Genomic DNA, 16,079 nt, shown 5'->3' with positions numbered 1-16,079 from the left:
TGCCCGATGGTAGCTGCGAGAAGATGGCATGGCCCGGATGGTGGAGATATTTGATGATCGAGGTTGCCACTCTGAGGCAATGCCTCATGTAGATACTTTCAGTGGTGGGGAGGGATGTGCCTGTGATGTATTAGGCTGAGTCCAGTCATTTAGAGACAAGATGTATTTTGAGTTCTGGTTGGACAGTGAAACGTGACTCTCTGGTCGGAGTGCTAATGAACAAAATTCACATCCAGGTTAATAAACGCTATTATTTATTGTTCAAGGTGAAATCAATTTAGTTTTGGCTTGGTTCTGCCAGAGCATCTAGGCCATTGCTTAAAGTTTGTGAAAATAGTGCGCTTGAAAGAAATGGCAAAAGAAATAGTAAAAATTCAAACATGCAGTCAATTTGAATGTGTTCTATGTACTCAGTTATAGAGTCATAGATACAGTACGGAAACGGCTTCTTCACCCCATGGAGTTTGTACTAACCATCTCATCAGCTCTCCCCAGGTTATCCCACTCACCTACACACTAGGGGCAATTTATAATGGCCAGTTAACCTGCCAACCTGTGTCTTTGGAATGTGGGAAGAAACTAGACATATGGAGGAGACCTACATGGTCACTGGGAGAACATGCAAACTCCGCACAGACGGCACCAGAAGTCAGGATTGAACCCAGGTCTCTGGCACTGAGGCATGGGCTCCACTAACTGCACCACCATTGTGTGCTACACTTTGAGACCAGATCTTGAAGTGTATAATATTAACCTGTTGCCTCATTTAACTTGGTAACTGGTGATCAAATGACTTCAGTGGTGCTCTTTTGTTCAGATGCATTTTGAAATGATCCTGTTCGATGACGCATGTTTCCTGGGCTTTGTGTATGTCAACACCCATTGCTCAACACTATATTTAGTGGGTATTACAGATACCAATTTAAGTTGTAATTATTTTGGAATTTCAATGGTAATGATGTTTGGATGTCTGCCTCATATTTGGGAGTATTACCATTGATGGGGTAATTCAGAGTCCACTGTCTCCAGTTCTTTCGATACAAGTATCTTTGGTTAATTCTTTTCTGTTATATAATTTTTCATAGAAAACATTGCGATCATGTTGCACAGAACAAGTTAAATGACTGGTTGATCTATTTTGGTGACTTGTGGGATAATCCTTGGTTAAGAGGCTGAAAAGTTCCTCCTTCGGGGACAACACCACAGGGCTTTCTGACTGAACAGTCAAACATTGGCAGTTTGTATTTCTAAGATCAAATATCTTTATTAGTCACATATACATCGAAACACAGTGAAATACATCTTTTGCGTAGTGTTCTGGGGGCAGCCCGCAAGTGTCGTCACGCTTCCGGTGCCAACATAGCATGCCCACAACTTCCTAACCTGTACGCCTTTTGGAACGTGGGAGGAAACCGGAGCACCCGGAGGAAACCCACGCAGACACGGGGAGAACATACAAACTCCTTACTGACAGTGGCTGGAATTGAACCCGGGTCACTGGCGCTGTAAGGTGTTATGCTAACTGCTACACTATTGTTCTATTGTTCCCTGAAAGTAAAAAAAAGATACTTTACAGGATTGCCTTTGAACAAAATTTAATACTAAGTGTGTTAGAAGATACTGGGACAGGAGCAGTACAGTAGCACGCTGGTAGAACCACTGCCTCGTATCCGCAGGGACCCAGATTCAATCCTGACCTCCAGTGCTGTCTGTGCGGACTTTGCGTGTTCTCCCTGTGACCGTGTATGTTTCCTCCGAGTTTTCCAGTTTCCTACCCCGTCCCAAAGATGTGCAGGTTGGCAGATTATTTGGCCGGTGTAAATTACCCCGAGTATGTAGGTGAGCATGGGGAGAATAAGAAGGGATTAGTGCTGATGAGTACTTGACGGTCAACAAGGACTCAGTGGGCTGTAGTCAGTTTCCATGGAGACACGAGACTGCAGGTGCTGGAATCTGGGGCCACAAACAAAATGCTGGAGGAACTTAGTGGGTCGAGCAGCATCTGTGGAGGGAAATGGACAGTGAATGTTTTGGTTTGGGACCCTTCTGGACTGGTCCAGACTATAGCTTACATTTTTAGACTGGTCCAGATGAAACTTCGACTGTCCATTTCCCTGCACGGTTGCTGCCCGGCCTGTTTCCGTGCTTGGTCAAAAGTTTATTTGAAGGAGTGTCACAGAGGAGGAAGGAGTTGGAGACAGCAGTGGAGTGTTCACATTTACAAAGCAAGGGGCCAAATCTGGAGAAGTCGTGGCCTCTAAGTCTATATTGGGCAATGACATACTGTGCCACGATGCCTTGGTGTAGGTCAAGAACCCATGACCTTCTGTCTCAGTGAGAATGCCACTTTTAGGTGCTAGCTGTTAAATTGTACAATTCTACGTTTTAAGAATAATGATTGTGACTCTTAAATGTAAAAGTAAAATACCTTGGAATCTATAAATCTGAAACAAAATGAGTAATTTTATTTAATTACGTCAATATGAGCCAGTGAACCTGGAGAAACAACTGAGGTGTCCAGGAACAATAGGGCTTAAAAAGATCTTGCATCTTTTTAAACATTATTGCATTCATTAAGCTTAAATGGGTTAAATATTTCAAAGGAACAGCTGAGGGATTAGAATGCGTTATCGTAATATGAATTACATATTTTGAAGTAACTTCTGTCTTTTATTTCTTTTAGGCAAGATTAAAACTACTTCCTCGTCAGACAGGAGAGCTGCACGTTCTTGGAGTCGTTTACAATCTCAGCACAGTACCATCAGCTGCTAAACAAGATGGAATAGACTCCAGTCCTGGAACACGGGTAGCAGGTGAGATCTATTTGTCCAGGTTTCTGCCTTTTGCATTGAATATTAGATTATACATTGCAAATTACTATACAAAGAATCAAGTACTCATGGACACAAAGTACCCATATGTATGGTAGACAAGAGGACATTGGAAAACATGGTAAACCCAAAGAAAATAATTTGTTTGGATGCTTACACTTGATCAGCATTTACAGTATGCTTTACATGTGAATGGGAGAAGTTACTGAGCAGTTTTCGCCTGATTGGGGTTGGGAAGAGAACTTCAAAGATTATTTTGGAAATATTAACCCCCTTTCCCTTCGAATTCATCCAGAACTGTTGAGTATTTTGAGCATTGTATCTCTGTTTTGCTTTTGTAAAGACTGTGCCCTTTCCCCCTGTTTATCCCTGTTCCTGCAGCCAATTGCCTCAATGTCAGCAGCCCTTACTTGGCAAAATCTGGCAACAAACCGCAAGCGACTCATAACCTCCATCAATCCAGCTCAACAGATCAGCTGGAGTATTACCATGGGCTAAGCTGGACCGAAGGTCAGTTGGGGAGTGGATGGGGGATGGTGATGGGATTGTGCTGTGCAGGGGCAAGCTATGTTTGTGATGCAGTCTTGCCCATTTAACACGTTTGAAACTCAGCTACCATTTTAGCCTCATCCAAATATTTTTCTAATCTTGCTTGATAAGATGGCACATTATTAATTAAGATCATTGAATGCTCTCCTTGTAGTATGTTGGGGGGCTGTTTGGTGACTAGCAGCAAGATTTATTTTTCCTCACATTCAAGGTGATCACAGAAGATGAGCAATTTATCAATTATGGATCCAGATTTCCAAATAAGTGATGATTAGTTCTGCTATTTTAAAGAAGAGTGAAGAGACTGCAGATGCTGAAATATGGAGCAAAAACCAAACTGCTGGAAGAACTCAGTGGGTCAGGCAGCATCTGTGGAGGGGAATGGAAAGTGGATGTTTTGGGTCCCAAAATGTTGACTCTCAATTTCCCACATTATGCTATTTTAAGGTTGACTGTTGCTTTCATAAAATCTGCATTTTAATTAATAATGTGCCATCTTATCAAGTAATTTAGTTTAATTTCTCAACCAATTCACTTGAGCCCTTTGTGGAACCATCTAGCACTGAGAGGTCATTGTGTCCATGCTTTGAATCATCGTCCCAGTGGAAATCCCCTGTCCTCACCGACGCACTGCTTGAAGTTTTCTAAAGATTAAATGCATTGAGAACTTCGTGTCACTTTCAATTGATTGAACTCTAACCAGCATTGAATGAAAGTTTTTAAAAAGAACTGCAGATGCTGGAAATCTGAAATATAAGGCGCTGGAACCACTCTGGTCAGGCAGTATCTATGGTAAAAGAAAGTTAACATTTCATGTTGAAAACCCATTGTCAGAACTGGGAAGGAGAGAAAGTAAGTAACTTATTTTCCAGTAAGCAACACACAAAATGTCCCCAAAATGCCGACTGTCCATTTCCCTCCATTGATCCAGCATTTGGTGTGTTGCTCCAGATTCGAGCATCAGCAGCATCTCCTGTGTCTCTATTTTCCAGTAAGTAATAGTTTTCTCATAACTTTGGAAAAAAAATACTGCAATCAGTTTTTATAAATTTTTCAGAAGTGCCATTTAAAATCTTGCCTTAATGTGACCTTGAGTCATACTGCCACTGGCATTTTTGATTGATTGCAGCACTCTGCTCTTCCTGTTCCAGTTCTCAGAAGTTATACAAAACGCCCCCTTCCCCAGCTTTCTCTCCATATCTGTGCAAATTAATCTGCCATTTCAGTTTCCATCATGTAATCGATTAATTTACCTCATTTTTATAATGAATCATTTTAGAAATATAAATTGTCATGCAGAAAGAGGCCATTTATCCCTATAGCAGCTATTTGAAAAAGCTATCCAATTCGTTCCACTCTCCCCCTGAAAATAGTTGAAAAGACAAATAATTACAAGACTGTAACATAAAAGCAGGAGGTTGTAGACTCACTGGACATAAAGATATAATGGCCCCAATAGCCACCAACTACGCTATATTCTTCTTAGAAAATTTACCATTTATCCTGTATCCAGCTTTGGTCTTGGTAGTGGGTTTAGATTTTTTATAATAAAATTATTCCAATTTATTTGTTATTAATTATCATTTTTGATTAATATAGAGTATTGTGATTTCAAGTATGATTTAACACAATGTATTTAGTAGTATTTTCTTTTTGATTCATGTACTCTATTTTCTTTGTGGAATTAATAAAAAATATTGTAAAGAAAAAATTTACCATTTATAAATGTTTTGTCTGTTTTAAAGAATGTTGAAATGTGCCAGTCAACAAATTGTAAGTGGTCTTTTTTCTAAACATCCCAAATCATTTTCCTCCCTTTCTTTTAAAAAAAATGTTTTAGGTAAAGTACCTCATGGGTTATCAGTAAGAGGACGTCAAGATTTGGAAATCCAGGGACCAAGGCTCAATAACACTAAAGAAGAGAAAACTTCTGTGAAGTATGGATCAGATCGGCGGCTAGATCCCATCATCACAGAGGCAATGCCCTTGTTAGAGGTAAAGATCCATCATCTCCAATATAATTTTAACACCAATTGCCAACTTTACACTCTCTAGAATCAAAACATCATTCAGCATTTGTTGTTTTATTTCCAATTAGAATGTGGGATTAAAAGCTATAGTTAAAATGCATTGAAGCATTAAAGTGGAAAATTTTGTAAAAGAGAAACCTTATTTAAGACACTTAAAGATTTTTAGTTTTCTATGAATTGAGGATCTTGCAAAAGACAAGCCTTTTGTATTCTGGTCACGGTAGTGGAGGTGCTCTATTCGGTAAGTCTGCAGTGTGTCAAGCAGCATTTGCTCCTTTGGAAACCGTTCTATTTGAGCTGCCACAAGGTGGTACATTGTGTGAAGGGAACTAAAGCTCCAGAATCTAATGTTGACCCCTGAACCAGGAGTCAAATTTTAGAAATTTAGTTTATTCCTATTCTTATTATTGCCATAAAATTATATACTTTTTAATGATTTTGAACTCTGAGTTCTATGCGAGGGAAGATTATTAGATGTTTTTTTTATAAAAGTGGTGCATTAACAGATGGAATGTGGCAGGCATTTAAACTGCAGGGAAATCGAGGGGAGTGGAGGGAGCAAGAAGGTACTGTTGAGGCCAAGATTGGATCAGCATTGATCTTGAATGGTAGAGCAGGCTTGAATGAACTGATTGGCCCTCTCCAGCTCCTGGTTTTTACATTTTTAAGCAGTCAAATCTGAATTTATATGCTATAGTTCTGGGAAGTACTTCTGTGATTGGCTAATTCCATTTTTTTTAAATAATGACATATTTTATCTATAACATGGTTTAATGATAGTTGGAGTTTAGATGCTGTGGTGTTGTAACCATGGTGGAACTGTCAACATAGAGCATTCAAGAATGGAATGATTGCTAGTAATAAAGCAGAAAGATTAAAAAAAAATAATTTAACCTGAGGTAATGTAGAGAGGAAATTGATATTTGGAGAAACTTGCATGGATTTGGATGTGAATAGGAAGAGAGTATTGTTGAATGACCAAATCTTGAGCTAATAATATAAAATTCAAATATCAACGACAGTTGAGGTAGGATCTACAATGTGGATTTGAGGGGTTAAAAATTATCTTGTCTTGATTGGAAGAGATAAGTATGTACTTCAGTGGTTAGACAAATGTACTGATTAGACAAGCAGGGTGGGCTTGGCTTTATGCTAGTACGGCCCCATACATTCGAATGGAATCGCCATCCTGGATTGAAAAGCTGAGTGGCTTTATTTTAATGTATATACTAAGTAAAATTTATTTTTTAGTTTTTTTAATTCCTTTGAACTTGAGCACTTTGGAGATTAGCGACTGAAGGCCATCGGCTGATTGGGGGATCAGGTCGTTGGGATCTGCTGCCTATTGTTCACATACTGCAGCCCAGTGCTTTCAATGAAGACTGGTTGCTAATTGAGTGTTGCTGTAAAGTTTAAGGCTAGGAATACCATATATTAATTTACAACAGGTTTATAAATTAGCAGGAACATTAACTCGGCATTGATCTCATTGCAAGAAAGTCTAGATGGGAAAGTGTGGGCTTGGTGTTCAGAAGGATGAAGTCCAGTCTTTTAACATCTGATTTAACTAAACAAAAGTTGAGTCACAAAGATACAGGTTTGTTAAATGGAGCAGAAACTACTGCTGACACTATGGAGCAGAAACTACTGCTGACACTATGAAGCAGTAATAAATACATTTATCTAATAGTCACAACATTTCCAAAAAAAAATTAAGCAAATATTTGAGGGTTGCAATTATTTATTTGTCCAGTTTTTTTATGATCGTATTGAAAATTGAACTACACTTTTTGTCATTTGTTTTACTGGACAATATTGGAATTAGAAAAGTGGGATTCTAAAGGTTAAAATAGATTTGTGCTGTGCTCTTCAAATCTCTGACTCCACAATTTGATCAGCTCCAATTGAAAACTGGCAATTGTGATGTGTTGTGGTTTATTCTTGCCATAAACTGTAGAAGAGAGAACATTAAACTTTCTTTTCAACGTGCTGCTATAAAATATTGCAGAAAAATATCTTTTAAAAATTGTAGCTCGGCGAACATTGGCACGGAATTGTCAATTTCACTCTGACCTGCAATAACACACATTATGGGGAAACTATAACGTTTGACAGATTTAATTCAAGGGGAGAAAAATGTAATACATTGTAAAAATAAAAAGTGCAGAGCAGTTCAAATGTGCTGACTACTTCCCTGTGGGTTGTTGACAGCACTTTTTGATTTCTTCCATCTAAACAAGAGCATTACCGTTTTCATAGGTTCCCTATTTTGAATTAAACTGATAAATGCTGTGATATTTGTGCATGTTGGAGTGTAAAATTTACTTACAGAATTTTTTCTGTGCTGGCAGGTATTTTTCATTAACTTCCCCACTGGATTGCTTTGTGGTGAATTGAGAAAAACTTATGTGGAGTTTGTGAACGTAAGCCAGTGTCCACTTACTGGATTGAAAGTTGTATGCAAGGACCCAGACTTCTTTTCCTTTGGGAGTAAAACTGCTGCATTAACGCCGTTAAGTCCAACAGCTTCAGAAAACTGTAGTGCCTACAAGACTGTTATAACTGACTGTGCAGGCACATCCTCGGCTATCACATCATCGGTTTCCCCCGCAGACTTCGGGGTGGACTCTGGAAATCCACGATGGGTGATTGACGTGCCTCTGCCTGACTCTGTACTATCACCTGGGGCTTCTGTGCAGCTACCCATGTGGTTACGTGGACCTGATGAGGAAGGAGTACATGAAATAAACTTTTTATTTTACTATGAAAGTACAAAACCACATTCAAAATTGAGGTGAGTTTTCTCATTTTAATTTTCTTTTGCTGGTGAGGCACATTTCACGTGAATCTGTTAGAATTGGTAATTTAAAAATCAAAGTTTTTATTTGAAATGTAGAAGATTGTATAAGCCAATTTTAAACTTGTGTCAAAGTCCATATCTTCCATTTTTAAAGATGAACTTCCAGTGGGCTAATCAGAATCTCACTAATTTTTCATCTCCTATTTTTGGGTGATCCAATAGCTTGTATCTTTTGTGTGCCTTTGATTAGTGTACAACGGCTGTTAAACATGAGAGAGATCCTACAGCCTTGCATTTTGCAACATTTTGTGTTTCTTTGTGTTCTTGCTGTCTGACTGCCCTCCTTTTCATAGCTTTTGTCTGTTTTATTTCTCACTGCTCTGAGCCCGTGCAATTTATCCCCACCAAAACACTGCCTTCTCCTTTACTCAGATACTCTGTTGTCCTATCCACCCCTCCACCACCCCCCCCCCCCCCCAAAAAACCTTCTCTGCAACATAAAACTAACTCCCTGACTTGCTGAGAGTCTCCAGCACTTTTATTTTGCCAGGGAGTGAGCTTCATGCATTTGGAAGAACTTAAAATGAAATAAATATGAGTGATAGTGATTGTGGGTGCGTATCAAATAATTTTGAGATGCTGTAATCTGGAGCAAAAAAGAACAAATTGGCAGAACTCGGCAGGTCAGGCAGCATCTGTGAGGGCAAAGGGATAGTCAGGGTTTCGGGTCAAGACCCTGCATCTGCTCCATTTCCACCCTTGTTCTGAATGAGCATACCAGCACTCCCATAGTTTCATCTGTGAAATTAGCATTCTGGAGCAAATGCTCCATCAGTAAAACACTAAAAATGACTGATCTGCACAACAAGCAACAAAATTCTTTGGCTTTCTGCATTGCTGAAGCAAATTCACTTGGTGACACAGATTAGTTTCCCTTTAGTCATGTTCATGATATAAATGAAATCCTGGTTCAGTTCGCCCTTGGCTCTGACAAGCTCCATAACCCAAAAATGTTTTCATGCCCTGATTGTAGAACCAATGGAGCATTTGTTAGTCAAACTATAGATACATATGTTAGTTTAAAAAAAATTCCTTTTCAGACCCAACACTTTGAAATTAAAAAGCAAAATGTTGTACATATTGGAAATCAGAAATAAAAACAAAATGCTGAGAATACTGAGCAGGTTCATTGTTTTCCTGTCTGCAGGATGCCTGAGCTGCTGAGTATTTTCACCATTTTTATCTAATACACAGTAACTATTAGTATTTTCGGCTCCCCCTGTTCATGTTTTAGCCCCCAATTCTCCTTGAGGTGGTGGTGCTGGAGAGATTCCTCCTTGAAACTGCTCCAGTCTTTGTGGTGCCAGTAACCCCGTAGTGCCTTTCAAATTGGGACTTCCATTCAGGTAAATGTGAGGTGTTGTATTTTGGAGAAACAAACCAGGGCAGGATCTGTGCAGTAAGTGGTAGGACCCTTGGGAGTGTTGTAAATCAGAGACATGGGGGTTGTAGGTACATAGTTCCTTGAAAGTGGCGATACAGGTAGTTTGTGTTTGTTGTCATAGGCATTGGAATTAGTCATTTACCACAGTACTGTGGAAAAACTTGTCTTCAGTACTATAATTCCAAGCAAGCTCATCTCTAAACTCCAAGACCTGGGACTCTCAACACCTCCCTTTGCAACTGGATCCTTGACTTCCTGACCAACAGACCTCAATCAGTGAGGATACGCAGCAACACCACCACCACCACCACCACCACAATTGTTCTCAACACTGGTACCATGCAAGGCTGCATCCTCAGCCCCTTGCTCTACTCCCTCTACACTCATGACTGCATGGCCAGATTCTGCTCTAACTCCATCTACAACTTTGCAGATTATACTACCGTAGTAGGCTGCATCTCAAATAACGAGTCAGTACAGGAAGGAGATGGAGAGCTTAGTAACATGGTGTCAGGACAACAACCTTTCCCTCAATGTCAGCAAAACAAAAAGAGCTGGTCATTGACTTCAGGAAGGGGGTGCGGTGCACATGCTCCTGTCTGAGGTGGTGAGGTACCAAGTTTTTCACTGTACCGCGGTACGTGACAATGTAGGGAGGGTTGAGAGCTTCAAGTTCCCAGGAGTGAACATCACCAATAGCCTGTCCTGGTCCAACCATGGCCAAGAAAGCTCACAGCGCCTCTAGAAATTTGGCTTGTCCCCTTTGACGTTCACCAATTTTTATCAATGCATCATAGAAAGCATCCTATCCGGATGCATCACAGCTTGATATGGCAACTGCTCTGCCTGTGAACGCAAGAAGCTGCAGAGAGTTGTGGACACAGCTCAGCACATCACAGAAACCAGCCTCTCCTCCATGGACTCTGTCCACACTTGGCTCTGACAAGCTCCATAACCCAAAAATGTTTTCATGCCCTGATTGCAGAACCAGTGGAGCATTTGTTAGTCAAACTATAGATACATGTTAGTTTAAAAAAACTAAAATATTCATTTTCAGACCAACACTTCTCGCTGCCTCAGTAAAGCAGCCAGCATAATCAAAGACCCCACCCACATTCTCTCTTCTCCCCTCTCCTATTGGGCAGAAGATACAAAAGCCTAAAAGCAGCAACCACCAGGCTCAAAGACAGCTTCTATCCTGCTATTATCAGACTATTGAACGGTTCCCTAGTATGATAAGATGGACTCTTGACCTCACAATCTACCTTGTTATGGCCTTTCACCTTTGTCTGCCTGCACTGCACTTTCTCTGTAGCTTTTGCACTTTATTCTGCATTCTGTTATTGTTTTACCTTGTACTACCTCAATGCACTGTAATGAATTGATCTGTATGAACATTGTGCCTACATACCCTGGGTATAAATGACATGAAAATTAGCCTTTTGCAACAGCAGCATAGCACATTGCAAACATAAATTACATAAATTAGACACAACTTTCATGACACAATAAACAGAATAACATAACATTAGTGCAAGTTGAGGAAAATATAGTCCAAGGTAGAATTAGGGTTTTTCAGGTTGGTTCAAGAACCTGATGGCAGTGGAGAAGAAGCTGTCGTTGAACCTTGAGGTGTGGGTCTTCAGGCTCCTGTACCACCTGCCTGATGGCAGCATCGAGAAGAGAGCATGGCCCTGATGATGGGGGCCCTGATGATGGGGGTCCTTGATGATGGATGTTGCCTTTCTGAGGCATCGCTTCTTGTAGAAGTCTTCGATAGTGGGGAGAGCTGTACCCGTGATGGGACTGGCTGAGTCCCCCACTCTCTAGCCTCTTGCATTCCTGTGCATTAGAGTTTCCATACCAGGTAGACAGGGTAGTGAAGAAGGTGTTTGGCACCTTGCCTTCAGTCAGAATATTGAATATAGGAGTTGGGCCGTCATGTTACAGCAGTAAAAATGATGGTAAGGCAACATTTTGAGTACTGTGTACAGTTCTGGTTTCCCTGCTATAGGAAGGATGTCAATAAACTGGAGAGGGTGCAAAAATGATTTGCTGTTACTGGGACTGCAGGGCTTGGGTTAAAAGGAGAGGCTGGGACTTTTTTCCCTGGTACATAGGAGGCTAGGGGTGACCTTGTAGAGGTGTATAAAATCATGAGGGGCATAACTAGGGTGAGTAGCCAAAGTCTTTTCCCCAGGTTAGGGGAGCCAAAACTCAAAGGCATAGGTTTAAAGTGAGAGGGGAAAGATTTTCACATAGAGAGTGGTGGGTATATGGAATGAGCTGCCAGAGGAAGTGGTAGAGGTGGGTAAAATTAAAACATTTAAAAGGCATTTGGACAGGTCCATGGATAGGAAAGGTTTACAGGGATATGAGCCAAACACAGGCAAATGGGAGGCAACTTGGTCAGCAGGGCATGTTGGGCAGAAGGGCCTGTTTCTGTGCTGTATAACTCTGACTCTATCTGACCCAGTGACGATGAAGGAATGGTGATGTACAAGTTAGAATGCCCTAACTTGGGAGGTATTTCTGCAGATAGTGACGTTCTCATGTGTCCTAGGTAGTACAGGTGGTATTGAAGAAGCCTTGATGAGTTGCAGTAGTGCACTTTATAGATACTGCATACTTCAGCTACTGTGCAGTGCATGAATGAATGGAGTAGGTTCAGTGTCAACCAAGCAGGTTGTGTTGTCCTTGAACACATATTTTGAGCTGCATTCTGCCAGACAGGTGGCCTGTGTTTCATCACACCTGCCTTGTTTTAATTGGGCTTGTCCACCGTCCTCTGATCCCCACCTAGTAAAGATGCCATTCCTTTCTCCCAGTTTCTCTATCTCCGCCACGTCTGCCCTCAAGATGAGGCTTTCTGTTCCAGGACATCTGAAATGTCGTCCTGTTTCAGGAAGTGTGGCTTCCCTCTGTGGTTAATGCAGCTCGATCTCACATCTCCTCTGTTTCTGGTACTTCTGCTCTCACCCTGTCTTCCCCTAGACAGAACAGATAGAGTTCCCCTAGTCCTCCCCTTTCACCCTGTGAGCCTCTGCATCCAGCATATCATCCTGTGTCATTTTCGCCAGCTACAACGAGATCTCACCACCAGCCACCACATCATCTCCTCCCCACTTCTTTCCGCCTTCCGCAGGGACCACTCCCTCCCTGACTCTGCTCATCCCTCCACACCCATCCCTCCCTGACTCCTGGCACTTTCCCCTGACTTCTCAGTAAATGTAACACGTTCTTGCACTTCCTCCCTCACCACCACCCAGGGATCTAAACAGCCCTTCAATGTGAGGCAAAGGTTCACATGCACCACCACCAACCTCATCTACTGCATTTGGTGCTCCCGGTGTGGCCTCTCCTACATCGGTGAGACCAAGTGCAGACTGGGCGGCTGTTTCACAGAGCACCTACGCTGGAGTCCGCAATGGCCATCCCAAGCTCCTGGTTGCAGACCTTTTCAACTCCCCATTCTTACACTGAGCTGTCCATCCTTGGCCTTTCTCCACTGCCAGGGTGAGATCCAACGCAAACTGGAGGAACGACACCTTGTATTCTGCCTGGGTGGTCTACAACCCAATGGCATGAATATTAAATTTTCCAATTTTAGGTAACCCCTTTTTTTTTTACTTCCCCTTCCCCACCCACCCCCCTTCTGATCCTTCTCCGGTCTTCCCATCTTCGTCCCCCTCCTTGTTCCATCCACCCACCATGTACAGGTCCAGTTCTTGTTCTTTCTTTCCACCACCCACCCTAATCTGGTTCCATCTGCTGTGCACCTCTCCCCTAATGGTTCCCATTCTCACCTCCTTAACTTATCAGAGTCCAGCACTGCTAACGCTTTTTGTTCCTGCTCATCTCCCCCCAGCAGCTGTCTCCTATCTTCACACTCTTTCCCCACCCCCTCTGCCCCCCCCCAAACCTTCCTCCATCTTTTTTCCTCTGTCTGCCTCCATCTCTCATTCACTTGCCACTGTCTCCCAGCTCCACCCACCTCACCTCCCCTACCCTACCTGGCACTACCTGCCTATCGTCTTGCACCCCTCCTCAGTCCACCAGTCGCTTGGAATCCTTTCTCGCCACTCCCCTTCTCTTTATATTGGCCTTCTCCCCTTTCCACTCTCAGTTTTGATACAGGATTTCCACCTGAAGCATCGACAATTCCTTCCCCTGCCACAGATGCTGCTCGACCTGCTGAGTTCTTCCAGCAAATTGGTGCTCCACCTAATAGCTGCCTGCATGTAGACATAATATATAATCATGATGCATTAGAGACTGCGTTTTATCCAAACTTGAAAAGCATCAGTTAAACTATCAAAAAGCAAAAAAAAAAGGCAGATGCTGGAAATCTGAAATGAGAACAAAAAAAAAGTGCTGGAATTACTCAGCAGGTCAGGCAGCACCCATGGAGAGAGAAACACTTAATATTTTGAGCCAGTAGATCTGGAAAAGTGAGAAAGTAAGCTTGTTTTATGTTGCAGAAGGGGAAGGTTAGAGAGAACGTGGAATGGGGGGGCTCAGGCAGGGATTTGGGGAGAACTCTGTGTCTCGTAGCAGTTAGCGTAATGCTATTACAGCGCCAGTGACCCGGGTTCAATTCTGGCCACTATCTGTAAGGAGTTTGCACGTTCTCTCCGTGTGTCTGTGTGGGTTTCCTCCCACATTCCATAGACATACGGGTTGGGAAGTTGTGGGCGTGCTATGTTGGCGCCGGAAGCGTGGGGACACTTGCGGGCTGCCGGCAGAACAATCTACACAAAAGCTGCATTTCACTGTGTTTCGATGTACATGTGACTAATAAAGATATCTTACATCTGTGATAGGGTGGGGACCACAGTTGTTTGGGTGACACATATACTATTAGTTCCTCCTTTTTGAAAGGAGGATGAATACCTGTTAATCAAATTTGATCTGACTGTAGGAATGTGAACAGATGAATGAAAGCAGTTTGGAGAAAAAATGTGCTGAATACAGCAGCTGCTAGCTATCTGGGGTGAACCAATGTTGGAAGTATTTGGCATTTGTGGAAGAGAAATGAGTCATTGTTACAGATGGATTAGAACAAGCCAGTTCTGACAAACTGGAAAGGTTGGTTATTTGAAATTATTGATAACCTGTCTTTCCTGTTTGCAGTTCTTCACTTTCCCCGGTATGAGTCTTGTGCGTATGTGGAACATGGGGAAATATTGGCTGAAGCTTCCTTGGTTATTGTCCAGAAGTCAGTAAAAATATTGTGATATCCAATCCTGTAGAGGCAAGAGAATCCAAAGGACATGCTGGGAGGTTAATTGGCCACTGTAAATTCCTGCTTGGCGGAGGTAAATGATAAAAGAATGAAAGGGGAGTTGAACAACTTGCCCTCGTAGGTTGCAAGGAAAGTAAGGGGAGGTGGGGGTGGGTAGGGGCAGATGGATTTGCTCTGCTGGGAGCCAGAATGGACCAGTTGGGCCAAATCGTGGCCTCTTGCATTGTAAATGAGCAAGTCATCTGGAAATGTTTTGACATTCAAGTGCCAGAGTCCCACATTCAATTATTTTTAATTCCCTCCCCTTTCTCTTCCACCCCCACTGCCCTGCCCCGCCCCACCCCGCCCTGAGAAATTGAGCATGCAATATTGTACCATGCGTTGCATTTCTGTCCAGCAAAAGTAATTCAGTGATTCTCAACCTTCTACCAGATTTAATGCCCAGCACAGCACCTTTAAGGTTGCAGGAGAACTAACAGACAAAAAAAATTGACGCTGAGCCAGCTGACTAAAAGCTAACTTGGAGAGTTTAGGTTTTAAAACAGCGTCTTAAGAGAGTTTGAGGGGTTTGGGGAGGCAATTCCGAGCTTGGAGCCTTGACACCTGAAGGCACAGCTGCCAGTGATGGAGTGGTTAATAATATTGGGAATACTTAATTGAAGAATGATTGTAGAGTTAGAGATGATTAGAGGAAGGGAGCTGTGAGAACATGGATTTGAAAGCAAGGATGAGAATTTCAAAATTGGTAATTGTTTTATTATTGTCACATGTACCAAGGTACAGTGGGAAAACTTTGTTTTGCATGCCATCCAGACAGAACATTTCATCACTTCACTTCTTTGAGGTAGTACAAGGGAAAAGCAATAACACAATGTAGAATATAGTGTTATAGTTACAGAGAGGGTGCAGGTAGACAATAAGATGCAAGGTCATGACCAGGTAATTATCAGAATCAGGTTTATTATCACTGACTTGTATGGTATAAAATTTGTTATTTGTGGCAGCAGTACAATGCAAAGACATAAAAATTACATTACAAATGAAATAATGCAAAAAAAGGTCTTGTTCATTGACCGTTCAGAAATCTGATTATGTAGGGGAAGAAAGTGTTCCTGAAACATTGAGTGTGGGTCTGCAGGCTCTTGTACCTCCTCCCCAATGGTGGTATCGAGAAGAGGGC

General features: G+C 42.0%; 1 protein-coding gene across 2 annotated transcripts in view; it reads left to right on the top strand.

Annotated features, from left to right (window-relative positions):
- The window catches only part of trappc8 (trafficking protein particle complex subunit 8), a 118,735-nt gene that overhangs the window by 74,859 nt on the left and 27,797 nt on the right, over positions 1–16,079 (top strand). For both annotated transcript variants that reach the window (XM_052023044.1, XM_052023045.1), the window contains 4 exons: positions 2,684–2,813; positions 3,213–3,341; positions 5,221–5,375; positions 7,762–8,204. In XM_052023044.1, coding sequence (XP_051879004.1) covers positions 2,684–2,813; positions 3,213–3,341; positions 5,221–5,375; positions 7,762–8,204 — 857 coding nt within the window. The remainder of the gene's footprint in view (positions 1–2,683; positions 2,814–3,212; positions 3,342–5,220; positions 5,376–7,761; positions 8,205–16,079) is intronic.

Source organism: Pristis pectinata, chromosome 9 (assembly GCF_009764475.1).
Source record: "Pristis pectinata isolate sPriPec2 chromosome 9, sPriPec2.1.pri, whole genome shotgun sequence".
Classification (NCBI taxonomy): domain Eukaryota; kingdom Metazoa; phylum Chordata; class Chondrichthyes; order Rhinopristiformes; family Pristidae; genus Pristis; species Pristis pectinata.
This window is presented reverse-complemented; position numbering and strand designations above follow the sequence as displayed.